The sequence below is a fragment of the Dendrobates tinctorius genome, unplaced genomic scaffold (genome assembly GCF_039654945.1).
Source record: "Dendrobates tinctorius isolate UK_male_01 unplaced genomic scaffold, ASM3965494v1 ptg000250l, whole genome shotgun sequence".
Lineage (NCBI taxonomy): Eukaryota > Metazoa > Chordata > Amphibia > Anura > Dendrobatidae > Dendrobates > Dendrobates tinctorius.
The window spans coordinates 26810920-26837599 of record NW_027361917.1 but is presented as its reverse complement, the minus strand read 5'-3'; the positions used below and the strand labels follow the sequence as shown (position 1 = coordinate 26837599).

Genomic DNA, 26680 nt, shown 5'->3' with positions numbered 1-26680 from the left:
TTAGGACTTTCTGGGTCAGGCAAATTTGGCAGACACCATTAGGAAAATTTTTTCCATATTTTGTTGTATATGGCATTGGTGCCCAGTTTTCGAGATTTCTGAAGGGTTTCTACTACTGCCTCTGATAGACCCTTGGCCCTCAAGATCTGGGTCTCAGTAACCAGGCCGCTAACTTCATTCCCCGAAGGTTTGGGTGATGTAGGGGGCCCTGCAGGAGGAGGTCGTCCACCAGGGGTAGGAGCGGCCCGTCTACCTGGAGTTCTGTAATTAGAGAATACCAGCTCCTCTTCGGCCATAGCGGAGCTACCAGGATGGTTTGGGTTCGATCTTCTCGGATCTTCCTCAGGGTTGCGGCAAGGACTGGAACTGGCGGGAAGGCGTATGCCAGACGAAATCCCCACTTGTGGGCAAAGGCATCTACCCCCATGGATCTGTCCCTGGGGTTCAGGGACAAGTAGTTTCTCACTTGAGCATTTCTGCTTGATGCTAGCAGATCCACCTCCGGAAGGCCCCACCTGTTGACCAGCCTCTGAAAGATTCTTCCGTTCAGACTCCACTCGCCAGGCTGGATACATCATCTGCTTAGGAAGTATGCCTGAAGATTGGAGGTACCCTTTAGGTGGACTGCTGTTAGTGAAAGAAGGTGTCTTTCAGCCCAGGAAAATATTCGGCCTGAAAGGCCCTCTAGGCTGCTGGATCTTGTGCCACCCTGGTGCCTGAGGTGAGCCACTGTTGTTACGTTGTCGGCGTAGACCTTGATATGATGGCCCTGGACTAGGTGTCTCGCAGCCAGCGGAGCTTCTTCCACTGCTTTCAGCTCTCTGAAGTTTGAAGATTTTGGACTCACTTCCCGGTTCCACAACCCCTGGAATGGCTGCCGGGACACTACAGCTCCCCAGCCTTTCTTGCTGGCATCTGATGTTACCTGTTATGATTGGGTCACTGAGGAGGAAAACAAGACCAAGCTAAGCCACAGAAAACCAGAGAGGTTGGTAACTCAGCAGATTGCAGACCCCTGATCCTATCCACACAACTAGCAGTAGCCGTGGAGCGTACTTACGATGATTCTAGACGCCTCGACACAGCCGGAGGACTAAATAAGCCTAAAGCAAGAGAATGGGAAATCTAAACTGCCCCAGAGCAGACCCCAAAGGAATAGACAGCCCCCAAACATATATTGTCGGTGAGACAAGATGAAAACACAAACACAGGTAGGAAAATAGGCTGAGCAAACGATGGGGCCCACACTAACTAGAAAGGACAGGAAAGGAAAGATGCTGTCTGCAATCACGCCAAAAAAACCTGCAAAAATGTCCAACACTTCTGATTGAAAAAAGACCCTGAAGTCACTAGACTTCACTCACTATATCAGCACTCTGGCATATTCTGAAAACAGAGCAAAAAGAGGCCAATCTAATAAGGGACAAAAAGCAATCTGGCACAAACAGTAACATAAGGATGGAAATTCAGCACAGCCCCAGCTGGGGCTGGCTGAGCACACAAAACTGAATAGACAAAACCCAATCAAATGTGAACAATAGCAAAGAACACTTAGTCTGAGAATGCAGGGACCGAACTGGAAACTAAGACCTCAGGAGGCAGAAAAAATCACCAGCATGGATAGAGGTAGTCGGCTGTGTTAAATCCAGTCAGAGACTCCAGATGTCCAATCGTCGTCCTCATTAATCAGGTGGCAGGTCTCTGTTAATTAGGTCAGCTTCATTACCTCCTGCAACCACCAGAGGGAGCCTGGAAAGAGAACTCACGACTTCTCTGTCAATACAACCAGCTCCACCACCCTCACCAGCAACCAGAGGTAGACCAGAAAGTGAATTCACAACAGTTACCGTGACCAAGGGGATCTGGGACCAGCTGATTCCTTTGCGCAGATTTTCTTTGGTCCAACCACCATGCTAGTGAAGCTTTCACTTTCCCTGGGGTCTGGACTCTTGTTCAGGCAGGTGTGGTCTCTGCTCCAATTTCCTAAGATATGGGACTGGAGAATTCTGGAATGGGCCTGTGCCCAAGGTACCGACTGGATGCAGGAGGTCATTGACCCTAGTATGGACATAGCTGACCTGAGGGTCGGGGCCCTCTGCTTCCTGAAAATCGAGATCTTTGATATTATAGACCTCTGATGTTCCTCCGGAAGAAAGGACATCTGTTCTCTTGAGTCTAAGAGGACTCCTAAGAATTTTATTCTCTGAGAGGGTTGGATCTGTGATTTTTTTTACATTCGGGATCCACCCCAGAGATCGGAGAATGCCCAGAATTTGAGTCACCTGGCTTTCCAGGGTCTGGTAGGAGGTTCCTATTATCAATAGGTCATCCAGGTAGGGTACAATGTATATACCCTGGCTTCTGATGTGGGACACAGCTTCCGCCATAATTTTGGAAAATACTCGAGGGGTAGAGGATATCCCAAAGGGAAGTACGTTGTACTGAGAGTGCCTGATCTCTGGACCCTGACGGATGGCAAACCTTAGATACTTCCTGTGAGAAGGATGTATTGGAACGTGGAAATAGGCATCCTTTAGGTCTATGGTTGCCATGAAGTAAGACGGCCCTATCAAGGGAATGGCGGTCTTTACCGATTCCATTTTGAATCTGCAGTATGCGATGTGTTGAGGCCTTTCAGGTTTATTATTATTCTCGCTTCTCCTGTGGCCTTCTTTACTAGAAACAGCCTGGAATAATGCCGCTTTCCCTGCTCTCCCACAGGGACCTGAGAAATGGCGCATGATTGGAGAAGGAGCTGAATGCCTGATTCCAGTACTAAAGCCTCACAAGGTGGTAGGGAGGTGACTCTTATACCCCGCGGGGGGGAGGATTCGAATTCTAGAAGAAGGCTCTCCTTGATCACATTGAGGACCCAGGGGCTGTTGGAAATCAACTGCCAAGAGAGAAGAAAATTCGAAAGCCTTTCCCCCCCACCGGGGCCAAGTCATTGTTTTTCCTGCTGCTGTTGCTGCTGCTGGGGGACCAGGATGTTCTTGCCTCTCCCCTTAGCATAACTCCATCTTCCCGTCTTTCCCTTCTTTCTCGGCTGGGATGAATGGTTCTAGGGGGATCGAAAAAAAACGCTTCTTTGGGACTTTCTGCTCAGGAAGCACTTTTTTGTCTGTGGCCTTTTCAAGGATTTCATCCAAGGCTGGGCCGAAGACATGTTCATCTTTGAAGGGTAAAGAGCAGAGCTTAACCTTGGAGGTAACATCCTCACTCCATGTTTTAAGCCAGAGGGCTCATCTGGCAGAATTAGACTGTACCATAGACCTGGCAGAAGTACGGATTATCTCCATTGATGCATCCGCCAAGGAGCCTGTAGCTCTCTGTAGTATGGGAAGGGAGTTAACGAGGTCGCCCCTTGAGGTCTCTCGAGAAATATGATTCTCTAGCTCCTCTATCCATTGGAAGAGAGATTTAGAAACGCATGTGGAAGCAATTCCTGATTTTAAGGCAGAGGCAGGTTTCCAAGGCTTTTCTTAGGAGGCTCTCGGCCTTACGGTCCATCGGGTCCCTAAGCTGGGATACATCATCAAATAGAAGGACTGTTTTTTTTCACTACCCTTGCCACCTGGACATATTGGTGCTTTTGTGGGCAGACTTTTCCCCTATAAAAGAGGAGAGAAGTATTTTGAGGACCTCTATACCCGGATCGCACCACTAGGACCCACCCCAGGTAACACTTACTGTGGCTGGGGCAGCGCTGGACTCTGCAGACGCAGGGCAGGAATAACCGTCCATGCTGACAGGGGATTTTGTCTTTCCTGTCGGCTTCTTCCGGCGGGTTAATAAAGGGTTAACTCCGCCCTCAGCGCTTGTTATTTTGTTTTTCCCCCTCCTCCTCCTGGGGTCCGGGGCAGGCACAGCACCGCTGGCGAGCTCCACGAGCTGTCAGCTGAGCGGGGGCCGCCGTGGCCGGAAGTCGTCATAGACATACCCCGGATGTGACCCGCACGTGGCGTCACTTCCGGGTCGCCGACAGCGCGCAGCAGGAGGAGGAGAGACCGGAGAGCTGTGGGAGGCCTCCGGTTGGGGATCACTGGCCCGCTTTACTTCCCCTAGCGCAAGTGGGTTAGGAAGGTCCCGAGTTCAAAAGAAGATGGGAGCAGTAGGGAGGAGGGGAGGCAACGCCGCCGACCACCACTGCCTGGCTATAAGGATCATCCAGGTACACTGCAGCAGCCAGCCACACAGCATACCGCTAACCTCTCCATGCCCCATGGGGGATAGGAAAGACACTGGTGAGAGGGAGGTGGGAGGGACCTTTTAACCTCTTGTGCTTCCTGTCCCCCATTAGGGCGTGGAGACAACCTCCTATGCTGTCGTGGAAGGTTGCTAGAGAAATGTTAAATAAAATTGAGCATTCATTAAAATTGACAGACATCAACAAAATTGTGACCCCGGAAAACCCATTTAAAATATTCACGTACTCTGGTAAATGAGGAAGCCCTGTGCGCACATCCACAAATCTAGAATCCAAGCAGTTATTTCTTTGGCAAAATTCATTGAAGAATCCAACGTAGTTTAGGTCTACCTACATAGAAAATGGATGCAATTATAAGAGCGTTCTAGAGAGAACATGTGGTTTTAAAATACATGAGTCGTTTCTCCTTGCGGAGAATGACGAGATGAGGAGACTTAAAGCCGCAATACTCCTCTGGGAAATATGCAAATTGTCTCTTCAGAGAGGAAGAGGACTACAACTGTAGTGCCACCTACTGGAAGTAGCAATCCTAAAAGTCAATGTCGACCCTTTAACGAGCCTTGTTACAAGACTTAGGATAAAAGCTTCTTCCCGTCATGCTTAGCATGTCATTCTCCACAAGGAGAAACGATACTTCTTGGATAACGGTCAGACGCCTCTCTCACAGCCAAACCATATTCACACTTTGCACTGACGAGGGTCAGTACCCCGAAACACAGTGTCTGCAAATTGAGATTCTGCTTTTGGCTTTTATCCTAAGTCATGTAACAAGGCTCGTTAAAGGTCGACATTGACTTTTAGGATCGCTACATCCAATAGGTGGCACTAGAGTTCTAGTCCTCTTCCTCTCTGAAGAGACAATTTGCATAAAATACATGAGTATATAAATTTGACTAAATGTATAACAATCTATGATTTTGTAAACTTATGCTGGGAAAAAATTGTTGGTCCTCCTTTTTGGAACTTTAATTACAGAGGGAAGAATTCATGAAGACAGGTGTTTCATACTCAAGTTTTGATAAAAAAGCCACTAAACTACGCTGTGCATTGCATCATTACAGAGCTGGCTGTCAGTCAGTGCCGGGTCGTTCTTACAGATAGAAATAAATTTCATGCTCTCCCGAGGTGCCAAGTTTCAGTACAGCAGCCGGGCACATCCATAACGCTAATAGCTAGCTCTACATTTGCAAGTCAATAGCGTCATTGGACATGAAAAGTTCCCTTTAAAGCAGATAACTTAAAAAAAAAAAATCCCTTATTATATGTTTTATTGTTCGCTTGTACTCCTATTACATCATACTGATCAGGAGACATTGTGGTACGAATTAAAAGGCCAATCTGACAGTATATGCCTCTACTTCATAGGCGCTGCTGCCGCATCACTGCAATCATAGTCTCTACAGTCTCAAATCTCCATTGCTGTTCAATTAGTCCCTTACTACTCTCCAGCACTCTTGTGTTCTCTGTGAGAGCCATTTCCAGACGCGTCCGTTTGCTGCACGTTAGACCGAACATACCCGAAAACGCGGTAGACCGTTTAGTAACGAATGCGTTAAACGGATGCCACCTAACACGATGTGAACCCAGCCTTAGTCTAATGTGTATGGAGGCCTCAATCCTTTCATTAACCTAAAGGTATTCATAATCCCAAGCCCTAACCCTAGTGTTAATCCTATCAATTTCCCTTGCTGTAAAAGAGAAGCTCCTGCCCCAATCAATGATATGCTGGGCCTCTATATGCATGCACTTAAATGGGAGGTCTGAAGCTAACATTTACTTGAGCATAAATGTCGATTTAATGTCATAATTTAATCTCTTATAAGCCGACCCCCCTAATTTTGCCACAAAAAAATGGGAAAACTTATTGACTCGCTTATAAGCCTAGGGTTAAATGGTGGCCCAAGAAGATGCTCCATAGATAACCCCCCCCCTCCATATGCTGCTGCACAAGGGTTAATGCTGGCCCAAGAAGATGCTCCATGAATACCCCCCTTAATATGCTGCTGCACAAGGGTTAATGCTGCCCCATAAGATGCTCCATAAATACCCCCCATAATATGCTGCTGCACAAGGGTTAATGCTGCCCCATAAATACCCCCATATGCTGCTGCACAAGGGTTAATGCTGCAAAATGCTGCACCATAAGATGCTCCATAAATACCCCTTATTTGCTGCTGCTGCAATAATAAAAAAAAAATGATATACTCACCTCTCCTCTCGCTGGGGGCCAGATACCGGTGTCCTGAGCCCCCGGCAGTGGCGATATTTACCTGTCCCTGTTCCATCGCTGAGTCTCCCAAGTCTCTGCAGTGACAGCAGAGGGCGCACACTGACTACGTCATCGCGCTCTCTGCCGTCACAGCAGGAGGACCCGGAGACACAGCGATGCACGGCTTGGAACGGAGACAGGTGAATATCATTCTGCCCCCGTCATACTCACCCCTCCTGGCGCATGGTAATCTCTGCAGCGGCAGCCCCTGCTTCTCCCTCTGCCGTCTGCTTCCTGTATTCAGCTGGTCATGTGGTACTGCTCATTAAACTCATAAATATGCGCATATTCATGAGTTTAATGAGCGGTACTACTTGACCGCTGAATGCAAGAAGCAGACACCAGAGGGAGAAGCAGGGGCTGCAGAGAAGTGCCAGGAGAGGCGAGTATGGTCTCTGACACCCCTGCTCCCCCCGGTATATGACTCGCGTATAAGCCGAGAGGGGGACTTTCAGCCCAAAAAAAGGGGCTGAAAATCTTGGCTTATACACAAGTATATACGGTACTTTAATTAAAAAGTTCCCAAGCTATCGGCTTTATTTATTTTTTTTACCCACTTCCTGCTCGGATACTAAAACTGGACTACATAAGGGGGTAGAGGCTGTGGTCACTGCCACAGCCTCTGCCACATCCTAAAGCAAAGCATCATCAGTAATGTCTGTTTAATGGGCTGGGCTAGTCCAGCTGTACTCAGCATGCATCAGTTGCCAATTCAGACGTATGCTAGGCATAGGACCCAATGTATAGGATCTTGTCACTGTGCAATATGCTTTTTAATGCACAGTGACATTGCGTTCCATCGTCGACTCTGAAGAGAAGTGATGATCTGGCAACAGAGCTCACTGTCAGCACATTGTACAGAGCTTACCCAGCATCACTTGCGGTGTAGGGGCTGATCTCTGCTTGCCAGGTATTCTCCTTACAACATGCACAGACAGTGCACTCTCTTGCTAGCTCGTCACTTCTCATCAGAACCAGTGAGGGAGCGCACCATCACTGTGTATTTAAAAGAATATTGCACAGTCACAAGATCCTACTGAGAATACACCGGAATTGACAACTGACGCATGCTCTGTACAGCAGGGACTAGCCCAGCTGCTGAAACACAGAAATCACTGATGACGCTTCATTTCATGGTGGGGGCAGAGGCTGCGTCTGTGTCCACAGCCTCTGCCCCCTAATGATGTCTCATTTAAATATTGCAGCATGCACTGGGGACTCTCAAACAAATTATCAACAAAATGGAAGTAGGTTAAAATTAAATAATATATATATATATATGTATATATATTATTTAATTTTATATATGTGTATATATATATATATATATATATATATATATATATATATATATAGTAGTGAGGGCTCAATGCAGACTTTTTAATTAAAAGTATATCAAAAAAGAGATTAGATTATGACATTAAAAAGACATTTAGGATTAAAATAAACGTTAGTTTTTGACAACCCCTTTAGAAAGCCTTCCCGCACAAACCTGTTCTATGTCACCTGGATGAGACTGAAATGGAGGGATCCTACTGATTGGCCAAGCGGGCTCAGCCAACAGTCTAAGGCTATGTGCACACGTTGCGGATTCTGCTGCGGATCCGCAGCGTTTCAGGCTCTGTGGGTCAGTAGATGATTTTAGACCTGGGTGTATGGGTGGACGACAAACTCACATTTAGTGGCCAGTGTCAGGCTGCTGCTGCTGCAAAGGCAAATAAAATAATGGGATGCATTAAAAGAGGCATAGATGCTCAAGAGGAGAACATAATTTTACCTCTATATAAGTCACTAGTGCGACCACACTTAGAATACTGTGTACAGTTCTTTTCTCCGGTGTATAAGAAAGACATAGCTGAACTGGAGAAAGTGCAGAGAAGAGCGACCAAGGTTATTAGGGAACTAGGGGGTCTGCAATACCAAGACAGGTTATTACACTTGGGGTTATTTAGTTTGGAGAATCAAAGGCTTAGGGGTGATCTTATTACAATGTATAAATATATGCGGGGACAATACCAAGACCTTTCTAATGATCTTTTTCCTCTTAGACCTGTGACGGGGACAAGGGGGCATCCTCTACGTCTAGAGGAAAGAAGGTTTAAGCATAATCACAGACGCGGATTCTTTACTGTTAGAGCAGTGAGACTATGGAACTCTCTGCCATATGATGTTGTAATGAGTGACTCTCTATTAAAATTTAAGAAGGGACTGGATGCCTTTCTTGAAAAGTATAATATTACAGGGTATATATAGTTTCCTTAATATTGCGTTGATCCAGGGCGCTAGTCTGATTGCCGTATGTGGAGTGGGGAAGGAATTTTTTTCCCCAATGTGAAGCTTACTGTTGCCACATGGGTTTTTTTTTGCCTTCCTCTGGATCAACATGTTAGGGCAAGTTAGGATAGAATATGGGTTGAACTAGATGGACTTAAAGTCTCCCTTCAACCTTAATAACTATGTTACTATATTACAGTACCATTTGTCACGGTCACGTGTGTCTGGACGCAGCGAGTACCGCAAGGCGAACCCATATGACACACGTGACCCTGGATACACCGCTTCCAGTTGGGCGAATTTAAATAATAAGACGTGCAGCTGGATACACCGCCTCCAACTGGCGAATTTAGGTATTACACGTATTTATACAATAGTCTGGAAACGCCGCCTCCAGTAAGGCGAATTTAAATAATAAAGGGGAACCTGGGTAACATTAACAATGGTGGGCCCTGCGATAGGGAATAGGGACGTGGAGACCTCCTGCACTCCCCTGAGCCAAAGTCCCTGCACTCCTAACGTTCCCTATGACGGTTCCGCACCGGGTGACGCACGCGTACCTCAAACCCTGCACCTAAACCCTCACTAGGGATTAGGTAGGTGCGGAAACTAATCCCACCACTGCACTAAACACACATGAGGAAAGATGACAAAACAGGGGAAACACCACTTAGCTTTCCTCTGTTGTGTACGCTCCTAACAACAGAGCCCACCACCTGCGTGCATCTTCTCTTCCACCCGGATCCATCACCATAGCCGGATCCATCACCATAGTGCAGCCTTGGAGCAGAGTCCACCACCAGTTGCAGCTGCCCAGTAAACAGAGTCCCAAAGATGAGTCCAGCTTCTGCCAATAAGTCCAGCATGCTTGAGTCCAGTTTTCAGCAACCAAGTCCAGCATGCTGAGTGCAACTCACCAAAGTCACCACTCCACCAAGCCATGCAAGCACTTCCTGCTGACACCATAAACTGTGACTCCACCACGCCATGCCAGCCTGTTATGAATGGGAAACCGAGGAAAAACAAGACAACAAGCTAAGTCTCAGAAAACCAGAGAAGTTGGTAACTATGAAGATTGCAGATCCCTGATCTTAACCGCACAACTAGCAGCAGTCGTGGAGCGTTCCTACATTGGTCCTAGATGCCTCGTCACAACCGGAGAACTACATAAGCCTGAAGCAGGAAAAGAGGAAAACTAACTGTCCCAGAGCAGACCCCAAAGGAAAGACAGCCCCCCACATGTATTGACGGTGAAACAAGATGTAACTACAAACAAAGGCAGGAAAATAGGCTGAGCAAACGATGGGGCCCGGCTAACTAAAAAGGACAGAAAAGGACAGACACTGTCTGCAATCTGCCAAAAACAACCTACAAAAATATTGTCCAAAACTTCTGATAGCAAAATTAACCCTGAAGTCACTAGACTTCTAAAGCTATATCAGCACTCTGAAATATTCTGAGACAGAGGAAAAAAGAGACCAATCTAATAAGGGACAAAAAGCAGATTGGCAAATACTGATTAATAGGAGTGGAATTTCAGCATAGCCCCAGCAGGGGCAGGCTGATTACACAACAAACTGAATTGACCAACAAGAGCAAGTGTGAACATTAGCAAAAAACAAACTTAACTTGAGAAGACTGAAAGAGAGCTGAAGTCCAGGACCTGAGAAGCAGACTGAATCACCAGCACCCGGATAGGGCGTCGGCTGTCTTATATCCAGTCTGATACTCCAGAGATCCAATCGTTATCTTCTTCATCAGGTGGCAGATCACTACCACTTAAACCAACCGCACTACCTCCTGTCACCTCCAGAGGGAGAACGGAAGGGGAACTCTCAACTGGTGGAGCAGAAAATGAGTTCATGACACCAGCCCTTCTTGCAGACCCCATAGCTGACCCAACCCCTCTGGCTGGGCTGCCCAGGACTCTCATTCAGCTCCTTCTTTCACCCAGGCTTCCTTGAGAATGACTAACTCATAATATCATCCACAGTGATTAAACACACCTGACTCTTTTATAGAGCCTCACACCTGATTTATAATTACGTGCACATTAAACCAAAGAAACTAAAGTGCACTACCGCTCACCACCACCGGGGCAACTTAGAATGAACGACACCACGTGTAATAATTCTAATGGCCACCGAGGGCAATCACACCACTTTGGCACCAAGCCAAAGGAAAAAAAGTTCACTTTGTCCATTTACTTGTCAGATCCACCTTGGATCATGACACCATTGTTTTCAATGGTAAACTGAAAAGCGCAGTGCACATGCTGTGGATTTTTCCGCACGGATTTGCTGCGGGTTACAATCCGCAGCATGTCAATTTTGTGCGGAATCCGCTGCGGTTTCACACCTTCTCTATTGTAGAGGTGTGAAACCGCAGGGCTAAACCACAGGTCTTTTGACCTGTGGATTTACCAGCGGATTTTTCCAAATCCGCAGCACCTAAAACTACGTGTGCACATAGCCTAATAAACATCGGGGCCTCCTGACTCTCCACAGACCGGTAATATCTGAAAAAACAAGGATCGGACAGATCTGATTTTGGATTATCAATCCTTCTGTTCTTGGTAAGATAGGCCACCATCAGAGCACTCTGTCAGTAACAGGCTGGTAGGACACAAAAGCGCTCAGCTCAGGCTAGTTTCACACTAGATTTTTTCTGCGCTGCGTTAGGAGCGCACACGAAACACATGTGAAAAGCGCATACAAAGGCTTGGAAACGCTGCTTTTTTTGTAGCATTATTGTGTGCATAACGACCAAAAATCGCAGCGTTTTTATGCGTTTGTAAGCGTTTTTCATGCGTTTGCATTTTTTATGCGCAATAAACTAGAGAAAGAATCCTTGGAAAATTCTTGCAACACACTCAAGCAATGGGAAAGCAGTGGGCGTGTCTTATGGAAATTCTTTATATAGCCCCTTTTTACAGCTGAATTCTTCACATTTGCTTGCATTTGACTTGAGAAACATGGATCTGCGCTGGAAGAGCTTTTACTTTGACTTGGATCTGGACATGACGATGGCTCAGGCTTATGCAGTTGCTTGCCATGAACAGAGGTAAAGAGAGAGGCAGCGAAGATGGCAGCAGCGGGGTATGTGGATACATCCAATTATTGGGAGAGCCTTGGAGCGTACCACACCCTCTACAGCGAGCTCCAGGCAAACCCGGAGAAATTTACGGATTATACCCGGATGACCAAAGAAACCTTTCACTATTTGCTTGGCTGGGTAAAAGAAGTCATCCGGAGACAGGACACACAGCTCCGGCGTGCGATTACTCCTGAGGAACGGCTCCTGGTCACATTAAGGTGCGTAGTTTTCATAAACCAAAGGCTGCAGATTTTTTATTTTTTTTGTTTTTTTAATTAAGTGTGTAAAAAAATTACGTATACACAAATATTAATTATTGTTTTCTTTGTGTTACAGATTCCTGGATACTGGAGAGACCCTCTCGTCACTGCACTTCCAGTACCAGATTGGAATCTCCACGTTGTCTGGAAATGTAGCGGACACCTGCCGGGCTCTCTGGAACGTTCTTTGTCCCGAATTCATGCCCATTGCAGCAAAGTGGTTGGAAATCGCCGAAAGATTCTGGACTGTATGCAATTTCCCAAACTGTTTAGGAGCAGTGGATGGGAAACACATCCCGATTATCAAGCCAAAAAGAACTGGTTCTGAGTTCTATAACTACAAAAAGTACTTTTCTACTGTACTGATGGCCATTGCGGATGCAGACTGTAAGTTTATTGCAGTGGACATTGGTGCATTTGCCTGTGGGAATGACTCCCAGGCTTTTAAGACATCGGACATGGGCAGGAGGTTGTATGGCAACAAGTTCGATTTCCCCATGCCACGTCCTCTTCCCAACACCGAAGGTCCGCCACAGCCATTTGTAATGGTTGGTGATGAAGCGTTCCAGATGTGCCAAAACCTCCTCAAACCCTACTCCAGCCGGGACTTGGACCTACAAAAAAGAATTTTTAATTACAGGCTGACCAGGGCCAGGAGAACAGTAGAGTGTGCTTTTGGTATACTTGTATCGAGATGGCGCATTCTTGGCACAGCTATTAATCTTAAACTGGAAACAGTGGATGAGGTGGTCAAGGCCTGTGTTGTTCTACATAATTTTATAATTTCTCGAGGGCACCTGAACATTGATCTTGATTATGTTGCTCCTAATCCTTTGCCAGAATTTACACAGCACCCTCTCAGGTTATCCGTTGAAGTTGGCCAAATGAGGGAACAATTTGCGGCCTACTTCAACTCAGATGTAGGACGGGTGGAATGGCAAGAGCAAATGTTGTAAAAAAAATGTTATTGCATGTTGTTGGTATGTTAATAAAAAAAAAACGTTTCGATACCTGTACTGAGTGCATTCTCAGTTTATACACTCCCAATACCATTAGCAAGTAGCCAGGTGTATCAGTGAATTTATGATGCTGTGTTTTGGGCATCATGAATTCACTAATACTCCTGAGTAGGTAACTCTCTACATTCGTGTAATATTGCACAGACTGGATACAGCAAGGTTCCCCAATTTCAGTCCTCAAGTCCACCAACAGATCATGTTGTAATGAAATAAAAATAGGATTCCATACAACATGATCTGTTGGTGGCCCATGAGGACTGGAGTTGGGGAACCGTGCAATATTACAAGAATGTAGAGATTGCTGTGGAAAAGACAAGTCATGTAGATTGGTTTCAAAAAAACCAAACCAATCTATATGATTTGTCTTTTCCACAGCAGTCTCTACATTCTTGTATATTGCACAGACTGGATCCACCAGGGTTCCCCAACTCAACTCCTCAAGGTCCACCAACAGATCATGTTGTAATGAAGTAAAAATAGGATTCCATACAACATGATCTGTTGGTGGCCCATGAGGACTGGAGTTGGGGAACCGTGCAATATTACAAGAATGTAGAGATTGCTGTGGAAAAGACAAGTCATGTAGATTTGTTGTGTTGACAACACATATCTCCAAGACTGACACAAGAAACATGTCAGTAATGGAGATATCTGGTGGCAAAAACGCTAAGTGTACGGCGCAGTGTGTGTAGTTGGCGATAGACACAGTAACCAATCCATATTTTGTGAAAGCACAACTGCACATTTATTTTGTAACAAAAATAAATAAATATTTTATTAGGAATGACGTTTGGGGGAAGTTTGGGATACTTTGGGTGTGTGGAGAGACGAGGAACGACTGGAGGTTGAGGAAGGGGTTCTAGGAGAAGGGCCGACGAAAGTACTGGGAGAAGGGAGCTCTGGAATGGACAAGGAGGCATATTGAGAGACATTAGGAGGAGAGGGTGGATGGACGAACAAAGTTTTTTTTTTTCTTTTTCTTTGGCGCACTGCCGACTGGCAGCCTGTGAACGCCTTACTTTTGTTGACCACCTGGTGACGGTGGACTGTGGTGTTGCCCTGTAAAAAAGGGAATGCGGATCCCCACTTTGCTGCTCTGTGGTGGCGGTGTTGGTGCTGCTGCAAGTGGCAGTGGCGGTGCTCCTAGAAGGGGATAAAGTTGGGTCGGTGCTCCGAGCAGGAGGCTGCCTGTCTGGGATCTCTGTTGCTGAGGAGTGCTGGCAGTGCTCTGTTGCTGAGGAGTGCTGGCGGTGCTCCTTTGGTGTTGACTGGTGGTGTCAGTGGCCCAAGCAGGTTCTGTGGTGGTTTGGCTCCAAGCTGGTGGTGCTTTGGCGGTGGTAGTGCTCCATACAGGAGCAGCGCTTGACATAGTGGTGGTGGCGGAGGAGTGTCCAGCAGCACTCAGACTTGGGGTGGTGTAGTGGTGTCCGGCTTCGCTGGGAATGCAGGTGGCAGTGCAGTGGTATGCAGCAGAAGTCGGTATTGCGGTAAAGCGAGTCAGCGGTGGAACTGTTGGAAATGACATCACTGACTGCTGAACATACCGATTTTGCTGCATAGCCTGCAAGTAAGCAGTGTTGCAGGCCTGTAACACACTCAGCTGTTGCTCAGGACTAAGGTTTTCCGCCATGCCCTTGCTCTGCTGGCAAGGACCGGTCTCAGGAAAGCCAACTCTCGATAGTAGCGGTACTTTCTTCTGCGCCTTGCCAATGAACCACTCCGAACCTGTCCCTCAGCACGAACATCAGTGTTGAAGCGGTCCTTCATCGAGCGCCAACGTGTGCGCATTTTGTTCACTGTTGGGAAAAAAAAAATAAAATAAAATTATAAAATGCACTTAAGGCAACTTAATTATCAACACACACAACAGATTGAACTTTTCACTACAATATATCTTGCCACAAAAACACCAGCACCATCAGGACCATAAATCAATGCAGCAGTTGAAGACCAAAATCAATCCCAGTGTGCCACATGGCATTGGTGTTTTTAATGAAAGAATATATCTTGCTAAAAAAACACCAGCACCATCAGGACAAAAAATCAATGCAGTATCACAGAGCATCTTTATACTTACTGAACGCCCTTTTGGAAGCTGCAGAGGCGCTGTCCCAGCCATCCATCATCGCTGCGGCCACCTCATTCCAGAGCTGCCGGGTCACCACTGTGTCTTTGTACTGCTGGTCCCGGCTGTCCCACAACGGGATATGCTCCTCAACGAGGCGGATCAGGTGCTCGTTATCGATGTAGACTTCTTCCTCATCCCGTTGTGGAACCTAGAAAAAAGAAATATATTAAAATGTTTGTAATTTTGGAGAATGAAAAAGATAGAAAAAGAAACAGAGAAGAAGCAAAATAAAAGATGAAAATAAAGACAGAAAAAAAAAAAAAAAAGGCACATTATATACTCACATTGCATCTCCTCGCCACGACTTGACTACGCTGCTCCCGCTCAGAACCCTCCCGCTCAGAACGCTCCCGCTCAGAACGCTCCCGCACTCCATCTTCACTGCCCGTGTCCGATGTCTGTAAAGAAATCAAAAAATAAAACACATTTCTAGAGGCAGCTAAACTTACCAAAAGGCAGCAAGATTGTCACCTCACGATCAGCTTGGGCCAGTTCTTGCCGAGATGGCGAATAGACCGATCCAGAAGAAGACATGCTGAAAAGAAAACAAAATAGACATTAGTACATTATAAAATTGTACAGGACACACAGACATTATGTTGAAGAATACTCACATTTTGGCTCCTGAAGCTTGAATCCACACTTGGAAGGCTCTTCTGGGCTTTTGTCTGCTCTCTGCAAGGCTGTCTGTAGAGTAATTGTCTGACCCTGAAGACACCTTCTTTTTTCTACACTCCTCCCAAACAATGTTGCTTGTTTAGGGGAAGTTTTAGACAAGTGTCTAGACATTGTTTACTCTAAGCACGTGCGCGCACAAGGCGCTGACGTGCGCGGTGCCAAGAGCTCGTCAGCGATCACATAGATTGTAATGCTATTTTTGGGCGCACATCGAGCGCACGCGATTTTTTTAAGTATGTAGGCGGAACAAAAAATGCAACGTGTAGCGTTAGGCGCGTCAGGGCGCACACCTGTAAAATGTGCAGCGTATGCTAAACGCTGATGAGCACGTACATTCGCAAGACCCTGCGATCACCATGTTAAAGATAGGGGAACATTGCGCGTGCGCCCGATAGCGCACGATGCGCTGCGCGATCAAACGCTAGTGTGAAAGCAGCCTAAGCAAGAGCTCCTGTAAATAGAGGAGTCAGGCGACATAGCTGCTGGCCAAATGATCAACCGAAACATCTTTGGCCAAAGCTAACTGTGTGAGTTAGGGGCAGAGGGATAATTAGAAAAGCAATCGCACTAGAATGCTTCCAAGAAAATTACTGACTGAGCAGCGGAAGAAAATCTGAAGTGGGAATAAGTAGCATTTGTTGGGACAATCCCTTTAACCCCTTAAGCCCCAAGGGTGGTTTGCACGTTCATGACCGGGCCAATTTTTACAATTCTGACCACTGTCCCTTTATGAGGTAATAACTCTGAAACGCTTCCATGGATCCCGGTGATTCTGACACTGTTTTCTCATGACATATTGTACTTCATGTTAGTGGTAAAATTTAATTCAAATAACTTGCGTTTATTTGTGAAAAAAATGGAAATTTGGCAAAAATATTGAAAATTTCGCAATTTTCCAACTTTGAATTTTTATGCCCTTAAATCACAGAGATACGGCACACAAAAAACTTGATAACTAACATTTCCCACATGTTTACTTTACATCAGCACAATTTTGGAACCAAAATTTTTTTTGTTAGGAAGTTATAAGGGTTAAAAATTGACCAGGGATTTCTCGTTTTTGCAACACCATTTTATTTTTACGGACCACATCACATTTGAAGCCACTTTGAGGGGTCTACATGATAGAAAATACCCAAAAGTGACACCATTCTAAAAACTGCACCCCTTAAGGTGCTCAAAACCACATTCAAGAAGTTTATTAACCCTTTAGGTGCGTCACAGGAATTTTTTGAATATTTTAAAAAAAAAAATGAACATTTAACTTTTTTTCACAAAAAAAATACTTCAGATTCAATTTTTTTTATTTTACCAAGGGTAACAGGAGAAATTGGACTGCAAAATTTATTCTGCAATTTGTCCTGAGTACGCTGATACCTGATATGTGGGGGGAAACCACTGTTTCGGCGCATAGCTGAGCTCAGAAGGGAAGGAGCGCCGTTTGACTTTTTCAATGCAAAATTGGCTGGAGTTCAGATCGGACGCCATGTCACGTTTGGAGAGCCCCTGATGTACCTAAACAGTGGAAACCCCCCACAAGTGACCCCATTTTGGAAACTAGACCCCCCAAGGAACTTATCTAGATATGTGGTGAGAACTTTGAACCCACAAGGGTTTCACAGAAGTTTAAAACGTACAGCGGTACAATTAAAAAGTCATATTTTTTCCACAAAAATGATCTTTTCACCCCCAATTTTTATTTTCCCAAGGGTAACAGGACCCTCAAAGTTATTGTGCAATTTGTCCTGAGTACGCTGATACCCGACATGTGGGGGTAAACCACTATTTGGGCGCATGGCAGAGCTCGGAAGGGAAGCAGCGCCATTTGACATTTTTGGCTGGAATTGAGATCGGACACCATGTCGCATTTGGAGAGCCCCTGATGTACCAAAACAGTGGAAACCCCCCCACAAATAACACCATTTTGGAAACTAGACCCCCCCAAGGAACTTATCTAGATGTGTGGTGAGCACTTTCACCCCTCCAGTGCTTCACAGAAGTTTATAACGCCCGGGCGTGAAAATAAAAAAATCGTATTTTTTCCACAAACAAGATCTTTTAGTCCCCATTTTTTTATTTTCCCAAGGGTAACAGGAGAAACTGGACCCCAAAAGTTGTTGTCTAATTTGTCCTGAGTATGCTGACACCCCATATATGGGAGAAAACTACTGTATGGGCACACATCGGGGCTCGGAAGGGAAGCTGTTGTGAGTTCATTTTCCCCTTCACCATTGAGGTCTGATGAACTCCCTTTTCTGGTGAAGGAAGGTAGTGAGGCTGATTACCAAGCACCTGGGCAGGATGATGATGACTGGGTGACGGGAATTACTGACTGGATATAAGGCAGCCGACGCCCTTCTGCCTTGCTGGTGATCTCTCTGAGGGATTCTAGGAGACCAGTCTGATTCCTGCTCCTCAAAAGCTAAAGTTTTCTGCTCTACTTTTTGCATTTGTGTTTTGGTTTTGTTTTGCATTGTTTTCCTTGATTTCTGCCATTCCCTGCTGGGGTGAGCTGAATTCCTTTTTGCTCTGTCTTCAGAAAATACCTGAGTACTGATATAGTCTTTTTGAAGCCTAGCGTCTTCAGGGCTTTTTTCCCTATCAGCTTTTGAGGAGCAGGAATCAGACTGGTCTCCTAGAATCCCTCAGAGAGATCAACAGCAAGGCAGAAGGGCGTCGGCTGCCTTATATCCAGTCAGTAATTCCCGTCACCCAGTCATCATCATCCTGCCCAGGTGCTTGGTAATCAGCCTCACTACCTTCCTTCACCAGAAGAGGGAGTTCATCAGACCTCAATGGTGAAGGGGAAAATGAACTCACAACAGGAAGTAGTGACATTTTGGAATGCAGACTTTGATGGTCTGCGGGTGTCATGTTGCCTTTGGAGAGCCCCTAATGTACCTAAACAGTGGAAACCCTCCACAAATGACCCTATTTTGGAAACTAGACCCCCTAAGGAACTTATCCAGATGTGTGGTGAGCACTTTGAACCCCCAAGGGCTTCACAGAAGTTTATAACGACCGGGTGTGAAATTAAAAAAATCGTATTTTTTCCACAAACATGATCAATTAGTCCCCAATTTTTTTATTTTCCCAAGGGCAAACAGGAGAAATTGGACCCCAAAAGTTGTTGTCCAATTTGTCCTGAGTACGCTGATACCCCATATGTGGGAGAAAACTACTGTATGGACACACGTCGGGTCTCGGAAGGGAAGTAGTGACGTTTTGGAATGCAGACTTTGATGGAATGGTCTGCGGGTGTCATGTGCGTTTGGAGAGCCCCTGATGTACCTAAACTATTGAAACTCCCCACAAGTGACCCCATTTTGGAAACTAGACCCCCCACGGAACTTATCTAGATGTGTGGTGAGCACTTTGAACCCCCAAGTGCTTCACAGAAGTTTATAACGCCCGGGCGTGAAAATAAAAAAATCATTTTTTTTCCAAAAATGATATTTTTGCCCCCAATTTTTTATTTTCCTAAGGGTAACAGGAGAAATTGGACCCCAAAAGTCGTTTTGCAATTTGTCCTGAGTAGGCTGAAACCCTATATGTGGGGGTAAAACACTGTTTGGGTGCATGGCAGAGCTTGGAAGGGAAGGAGCACCATTTGACTTTTTCAACTCAGAATTGGCTGGAATTGAGATCAGACGCCATGTTGAATTTGGAGAGCACCTGATGTGCCCAAACAGTGGAAACCCCCAATTCTAACTCCAACCCTAACCCCAACACACCCCTAACCCTAATCTCAGCCCTAACCCTAGCCCTAACCCTAATGGGAAAATGGAAATAAATACATTTTTTTTATTTTATTATTTTTCCCTAACTAAGGGGGTGATAACGGGGGGGTTTGATTTATGGCGGTTTTTATGTTTGGCAGCTGTCGCACGCTAAAAGACGCTTTTTATTGTAAAAATAGTTTTTGCATCACCACATATTGAGAGCTATAATTTTTCCGTATTTTGATCCACCGAGTCATGTGAGGTCTTATTTTTTGCGGGACGAGTTAACGTTTTTATTGGTACCATTTTCGGGCACGTGACATTTTTTGATCGTTTTTTATTCCGATTTTTGGGACGCAGAATGAACAAAAACTAGCGTTTCATGAATTTCTTTTGGGGGGTGCGTTTACACCGTTCCGCGTGCGATAAAACTGATAAAGCGGTTATATTCTTCGGGTTGGTACGGTTACAGCGATACCTCATTTAGGTCTTTTTTATGTTTTTTCGGTTTTATGCAATGAAAACTATTTTATATAAAAAATAATTATTTTTGCATCGCTTTATTCTGCAAGCTATAACTTTTTTATTTTTTCGCTGATGATGCTGTATGGCGGCTCGTTTTTTTGCGGGACAAGATAACGTTTTCAGCGGTACCATGGATATTTATATGCGTCTTTTTGATCGCGCGTTATTGCACTTTTTGTTCGGCAGTATGATAATAACTATCTATACCAGCAAGCTAGAAAAATACCAAAAATAAAACTAATCTACTTTATTCAAAATTGAATTAAAAAGGACTTAGTCCATTCATAAAAATGTACATGTACAAAAAGACAAACACTTACAAAAACCGCTCAATCTGACGCGGTAAGACCAAATTTTCAAGCACCCTATCGGTATACCCTTGGTGTCTTTATCCAACTCTCCATAGACACCCCCTCGGAGTATCCGCTTCGTGTGAATTTGTTTCAAAAAAACACTCTCATGGTGCTAGAAAAATGTCTTTCACAGATCTATTGTACTTTATGTGCCACTTCTGTGTAGCATACATAATCATCACTAACAATGATCTTGAACAAATATCAAAATAACAGCCTTATATCAAATAACCACCTAAAAATAAGAAATGGCATGATAGACAATCTGTAATTAATATATAACCAAGGTGTGAATCAAGGCATTTCCCTTTTTTGATCATACAATTCACCACCTTTACAGATTTTTTATGTCATTTGGTATATCATGGAAAGATCTCACCCGAATCTATACATTCATGGGTTCCTCCATGTGACGCTCCCTTCTCCCTACGCGTTTCACCACACAGATCATCAGGGGAGTACTAAGTACAGCGTTATGCCTACATAAGAAAAATGCCATCACTGGGCTGTTCATTTATCTGCTTTTTATAGCATGCACTCTTCAGTGTGTTCCCGCCTCATAAAGATGGGCGGGTGTATGCCCATGACCATTTCCTGTTTCTATGTCACCGTAGTGACAAGTCTGTCACTTCTATATTCATTAACATCATTCACTCGCTCACTCTCATAGCATATTAATACTATGCGATTGCTTAGGCCTCCGTTTAAAACATATGATTGTGCGCATTCTTTTCTTTATCGGGTTGCATAGCAACGCATTGACATCAGCTTATTCTAGCGCATGCGCATTCTTCTTTACAACGTCCAGCCCTCTTTTTTACGTCTCGGCGTCTATTTACTTCCTTATAACAGCATCAGGGGAATTATCGCGCCTGCGCACTCACAACCATAGCCGCTTCTTTGCAGGCTTTAAATTCTTAGTGCACGCTAATCCCCTTATCATGCCTGCACTCTCCACAAACACCCGCTTCTTTGCAAACTATGATTTATACATGCATAAAAGTTCCTCTTATCGCAGGAACATATAATCGTGCGCACTTTTCTTTATCGGGTTGCATAGTAACGCATTGACGTCATCTTACTTTAGCGCATGCGCATTCTTCTTTGTAACGTTAAACCTACTTTTTCACGTCACGGCGCCTATTTACTTCCTTATATCAACATCAGGGGAATTATCGCGCCTGCGCATTCCCAACCATAGCCGCTACTTTGCAGGCTTTAACTTCTTAGTGCATGCTAGTCCCCTTACGGCGCCTGCGCACTCCACAATCAACCGCATCTTTGCAAACTATGATTTATAGATGCATAAAAATTCCTCCTATCACAGGATTATTTCATGAGAGCACTTATACCGCCCTCAGGGTGAATGGAATATCAATGCTTTACATTGTGGTCACAAATTATACCTAAAATGCTCACTATCTAATCCTCAACTAGACCTATAAGCATAAATCTTACCCTTGTAAAGAAATAGGTTTCACAGTCATTTTGGGCATATTTCAATATTTACTATCCAGTTTTAGGACTTTCAGGATATTGAGGATATTAAACTTTATTAAATATCCCCTTAAAAAATCCTCTCAACTATCCCGAGCGATCACTCAAGACAATGTACAGTATTTTGCTCAGATCTTAGACATCCAAAAGAGACTTCTTATCTTCTCTTGATCCCATTCCATTTTTATTCCTAAGGTATTGACTCCGTGTTTAGACAAACAAAAAAAGGAAAATAACCCAATAGAGAAGTATAGCTCCTTTAGGATTCCCTCCTGAGTAACCACACTACCCTTTAACCCCTATACAGGGATCTGGTTTTACGTGGGGCACAATGGAGCTTGTCCTCCGGGGCTCCATCTCATTGCATATGGGTTAATTAGTTTACAAGAAAGCCATGAAAGATAGTTGGTCATTCAGGCCTGTTGGTTGGAGTGTTCTCAGCCAGAAAATCCACCTACATTCCCTTTGAAGGATCACTTTGTCCCAATCACCTCCTCTATGGGGGTAAGGAACTTTCTTGATCCCAACAAATTGAATTTTGCTATGATCACCCTGATGTATCCTATTGATGTGGTTAGCTATAGCTGTATCTCTTTTATTCACCACATCACCAACATGTTCACGTATTCTCTTCCTGAATTCCCTTCTTGTTTTCCCTATATATTCAATCCCACATATACACGTTGCCTTATAAATTACTCCAGTGGTTCGACAATTAATAAACTGTCTAATGGTATAAACTTTCTTGTTGTTCGTACTCCTAAAGGTTTTCCCTTGTGTTACTGACTGACATGCAACACAGTTACCACACCTATAGCACCCTTTAACCTCTCCTTCTAACCAGGTACGTGTTTGAATCTCTCTGAAGTGACTATGCATTAGTCTATCTTTTATAGATTTGTTCTTTCTGTATGTTACTTGTGGTTTAGAACCTAAGGTTTTCTCTATATCCATATCCATTTTAAGAATTGGCCAATGTCTTTCTAAAATTGCTTTAAATTTTTCTGATCCATTCGAAAACCTAGTAATGAAACGTGTGACCTCTTTATCTTCTTTTTTATCAACTTTCCTCAATAGTTCTTTACGATCTCTTGCTATAGATTCCTCATAAGCGGCCCTTAGAACATGATCTGGGTATCCTCTCTCCTGAAATCTTTCCCTCATATCATCAGCTTGTTCTTTAAATTTCTGAGGGTTCGAGCAATTACGGCGTAACCTCAAGTATTGTCCTTTGGGTATTCCTTTTTTTTGTGGAAGGGGGTGACTACTCTCCCATCTTAAAAGTGAGTTAGTAGCTGTTGGTTTCCTATAATTGCTCGTTTCTACAGTTCCATCAATTCCCTTTTTAATGAGCACATCTAGAAATCTCATTTCTGATTCATGTACCTCATACGTAAATCTAAGGCCTAAATCATTACAATTGAGGTCATTGACAAAGGAAATAAACTCAGATTCTGTGTTTTTCCATATCACGAAAATATCATCAATATAGCGCAGCCATAGGGCTACGCTATCATATCGAGAATTCGTGTCATTAAACACAATTTTTTCTTCCCACCAGCCCAGGAGCAAATTTGCATAAGTGGGCGCACATGGGCAACCCATTGCAGTGCCCCTGAGCTGGTGGAAATACTTATTTCCAAAGAGAAAGACATTATTTGTAAGGCAAAATTCCAAAGCCTTCAAAACAAAATTATTGTGTTTCACAAAGAAACGTCCTCGAGACTTAAGGTAATATTCTACGGCCATAAGGCCTTTATTGTGGGGTATCGAGGAGTATAAAGCCTCCACATCTATACTCCCAAAAATCATGTCTTTCTCTAGGTATATGCCATCTAGTTTACATAAAAGATCGCCAGTGTCTCTAATATACGAGCTCAAATTCATTACAAATGGTCTTAGGATCCGATCTATGTACATTCCCAAATTCTGAGTCACACTATTGATACCTGCCACTATAGGTCGACCCTTCAAAGGGGTCATACCCTTATGGATTTTCGGGAGACAATAAAAAGTCGCCATAGTAGGATGCAATGGAATCAAGAAATCTTTTTCTTTCTTGTCAATCACCCCGGAGTCCAGGGCTTCATTGACTAGTATCTTAAGAGCATCAGATAGGCTCACTATAGGGTTTGATGATAGCTTCTCATAACTCAACTTATCCTCCAATATAGAAAGGCACATTTTCTTATATTTAGATGTATCCATGACAACTATATTCCCTCCTTTATCCGAACTTTTAATAATGATACTGCTGTCATTTTCAAGTCTCTTAAGGCTTTCCATCTCTTCTTTCCCTAAGTTATATGATCTTGAATTTAAAAGATCTCCTGATTTCATCAAATCATTTGTAACAAGATTAACAAAAATATCAATTGAATTGACATCACCTGTGGGAGGGGGCATAACCGTGCTCTTTTTCTTTAGATCTGTAAATGGACCCTCACCTTTCAGGTTAGGATCAATATCCCCCAGGTGAAACAGAAACCGTACATCTTGTAATAGCTCTTCAGAAATACCCAGCTCTTGCGAAAACCTCTGATCTTGTTTAGAGAAATACTTTTTCCATTTTAGCTTGCGGGCAAACAGATGTAGATCTTTTACAGTTTCAAAAATGTCTATGTCTGATGTTGGTACAAACGACAGGCCTTTACTAAGTACACACATCTCAGTTTCAGTTAGGGGGCGTTGGGATAAGTTGATTACCTCTGGCCCTCTGGTCCGCTGTGGGGGTTTAGGCGGTTCCTTAATGGATAGCTTAGATCTAAAAAATCCCTCTTCGGTGACCTCTTATAGGAGCCTCTATTGAATTTACCTCTTTGTCCTCCTCTTCCTCTGCCTCTGAAATGCCTAGATCTACTCTCAGTGTCAGAAAATTCTGCCTCAGATGAGGATATATCAGTTTCAACTGATCTGTTATTTCTGACCACTTGTACTGAGTAGGCTTTGTTATCTCTGAATTCTTGGAGATCCCTATTAAACAACTTATGTTTCTTTTCTTTCAGATGATACTGAAATTTTTCTAGAGTATTCTGTAAATTGACCTCTTTTACCGAAAAATCAGACTCACCCGAATACTTTTTCGTGATCTCAATCTGATCTCTCAGGGATTCTGTAAGTTTATTTAAATTACTTTTTTCTTCCTCTAGGAGGAGTCTCATAAATCTGATCGAACTCTCTGTTGCTTCCTTTTCCCACTTAGTGAGTAAGGACGTGCTCCTATATCTAAACCCTGGGGTGAGGGTAATCCTCAGATGACGAGGTACAATACCTGATCGTATGTAATTTTCTAGACTCTGAACCTCCCACCATGAGGCTATCTGATCTCTATAAATTTTATCAAGTTCCTTGAAAGCTGCACTATATGTCGGAGTATATCTTTTTTGTGTAAACACCTTATCAGAGAATACCTCTTTGGCCTCTGTAATCCATATGTTTGTATCAATGCCTGTAGTCAAAAAACCTGCCATTGCCTGTATCAAGACGATTAACAGCAAGTGATCTTCTAGCTAGAAGACTCTATCTATACCAGCAAGCTAGAAAAATACCAAAAATAAAACTAATCTACTTTATTCAAAATTGAATTAAAAAGGACTTAGTCCATTCATAAAAATGTACATGTACAAAAAGACAAACACTTACAAAAACCGCTCAATCTGACGCGGTAAGACCAAATTTTCAAGCACCCTATCGGTATACCCTTGGTGTCTTTATCCAACTCTCCATAGACACCCCCTCGGAGTATCCGCTTCGTGTGAATTTGTTTCAAAAAAACACTCTCATGGTGCTAGAAAAATGTCTTTCACAGATCTATTGTACTTTATGTGCCACTTCTGTGTAGCATACATAATCATCACTAACAATGATCTTGAACAAATATCAAAATAACAGCCTTATAACAAATAACCACCTAAAAATAAGAAATGGCATGATAGACAATCTGTAATTAATATATAACCAAGGTGTGAATCAAGGGAATTCAGGAAGAGAATACGTGAACATGTTGGTGATGTGGTGAATAAAAGAGATACAGCTATAGCTAACCACATCAATAGGATACATCAGGGTGATCATAGCAAAATTCAATTTGTTGGGATCAAGAAAGTTCCTTACCCCCATAGAGGAGGTGATTGGGACAAAGTGATCCTTCAAAGGGAATGTAGGTGGATTTTCTGGCTGAGAACACTCCAACCAACAGGCCTGAATGACCAACTATCTTTCATGGCTTTCTTGTAAACTAATTAACCCATATGCAATGAGATGGAGCCCCGGAGGACAAGCTCCATTGTGCCCCACGTAAAACCAGATCCCTGTATAGGGGTTAAAGGGTAGTGTGGTTACTCAGGAGGGAATCCTAAAGGAGCTATACTTCTCTATTGGGTTATTTTCCTTTTTTTGTTTGTCTAAACACGGAGTCAATACCTTAGGAATAAAAATGGAATGGGATCAAGAGAAGATAAGAAGTCTCTTTTGGATGTCTAAGATCTGAGCAAAATACTGTACATTGTCTTGAGTGATCGCTCGGGATAGTTGAGAGGATTTTTTAAGGGGATATTTAATAAAGTTTAATATCCTCAATATCCTGAAAGTCCTAAAACTGGATAGTAAATATTGAAATATGCCCAAAATGACTGTGAAACCTATTTCTTTAC

At 43.9% G+C, this 26680-nt stretch overlaps 1 protein-coding gene across 3 annotated transcripts in view; it reads right to left on the bottom strand.

Annotated features, from left to right (window-relative positions):
* LOC141063508 (interferon-induced, double-stranded RNA-activated protein kinase-like) overlaps positions 1–26680 on the bottom strand; it is a 253146-nt gene that overhangs the window by 188613 nt on the left and 37853 nt on the right. For all 3 annotated transcript variants that reach the window (XM_073557589.1, XM_073557588.1, XM_073557590.1), the window contains one exon: positions 4434–4537. In XM_073557589.1, coding sequence (XP_073413690.1) covers positions 4434–4537 — 104 coding nt within the window. The remainder of the gene's footprint in view (positions 1–4433; positions 4538–26680) is intronic.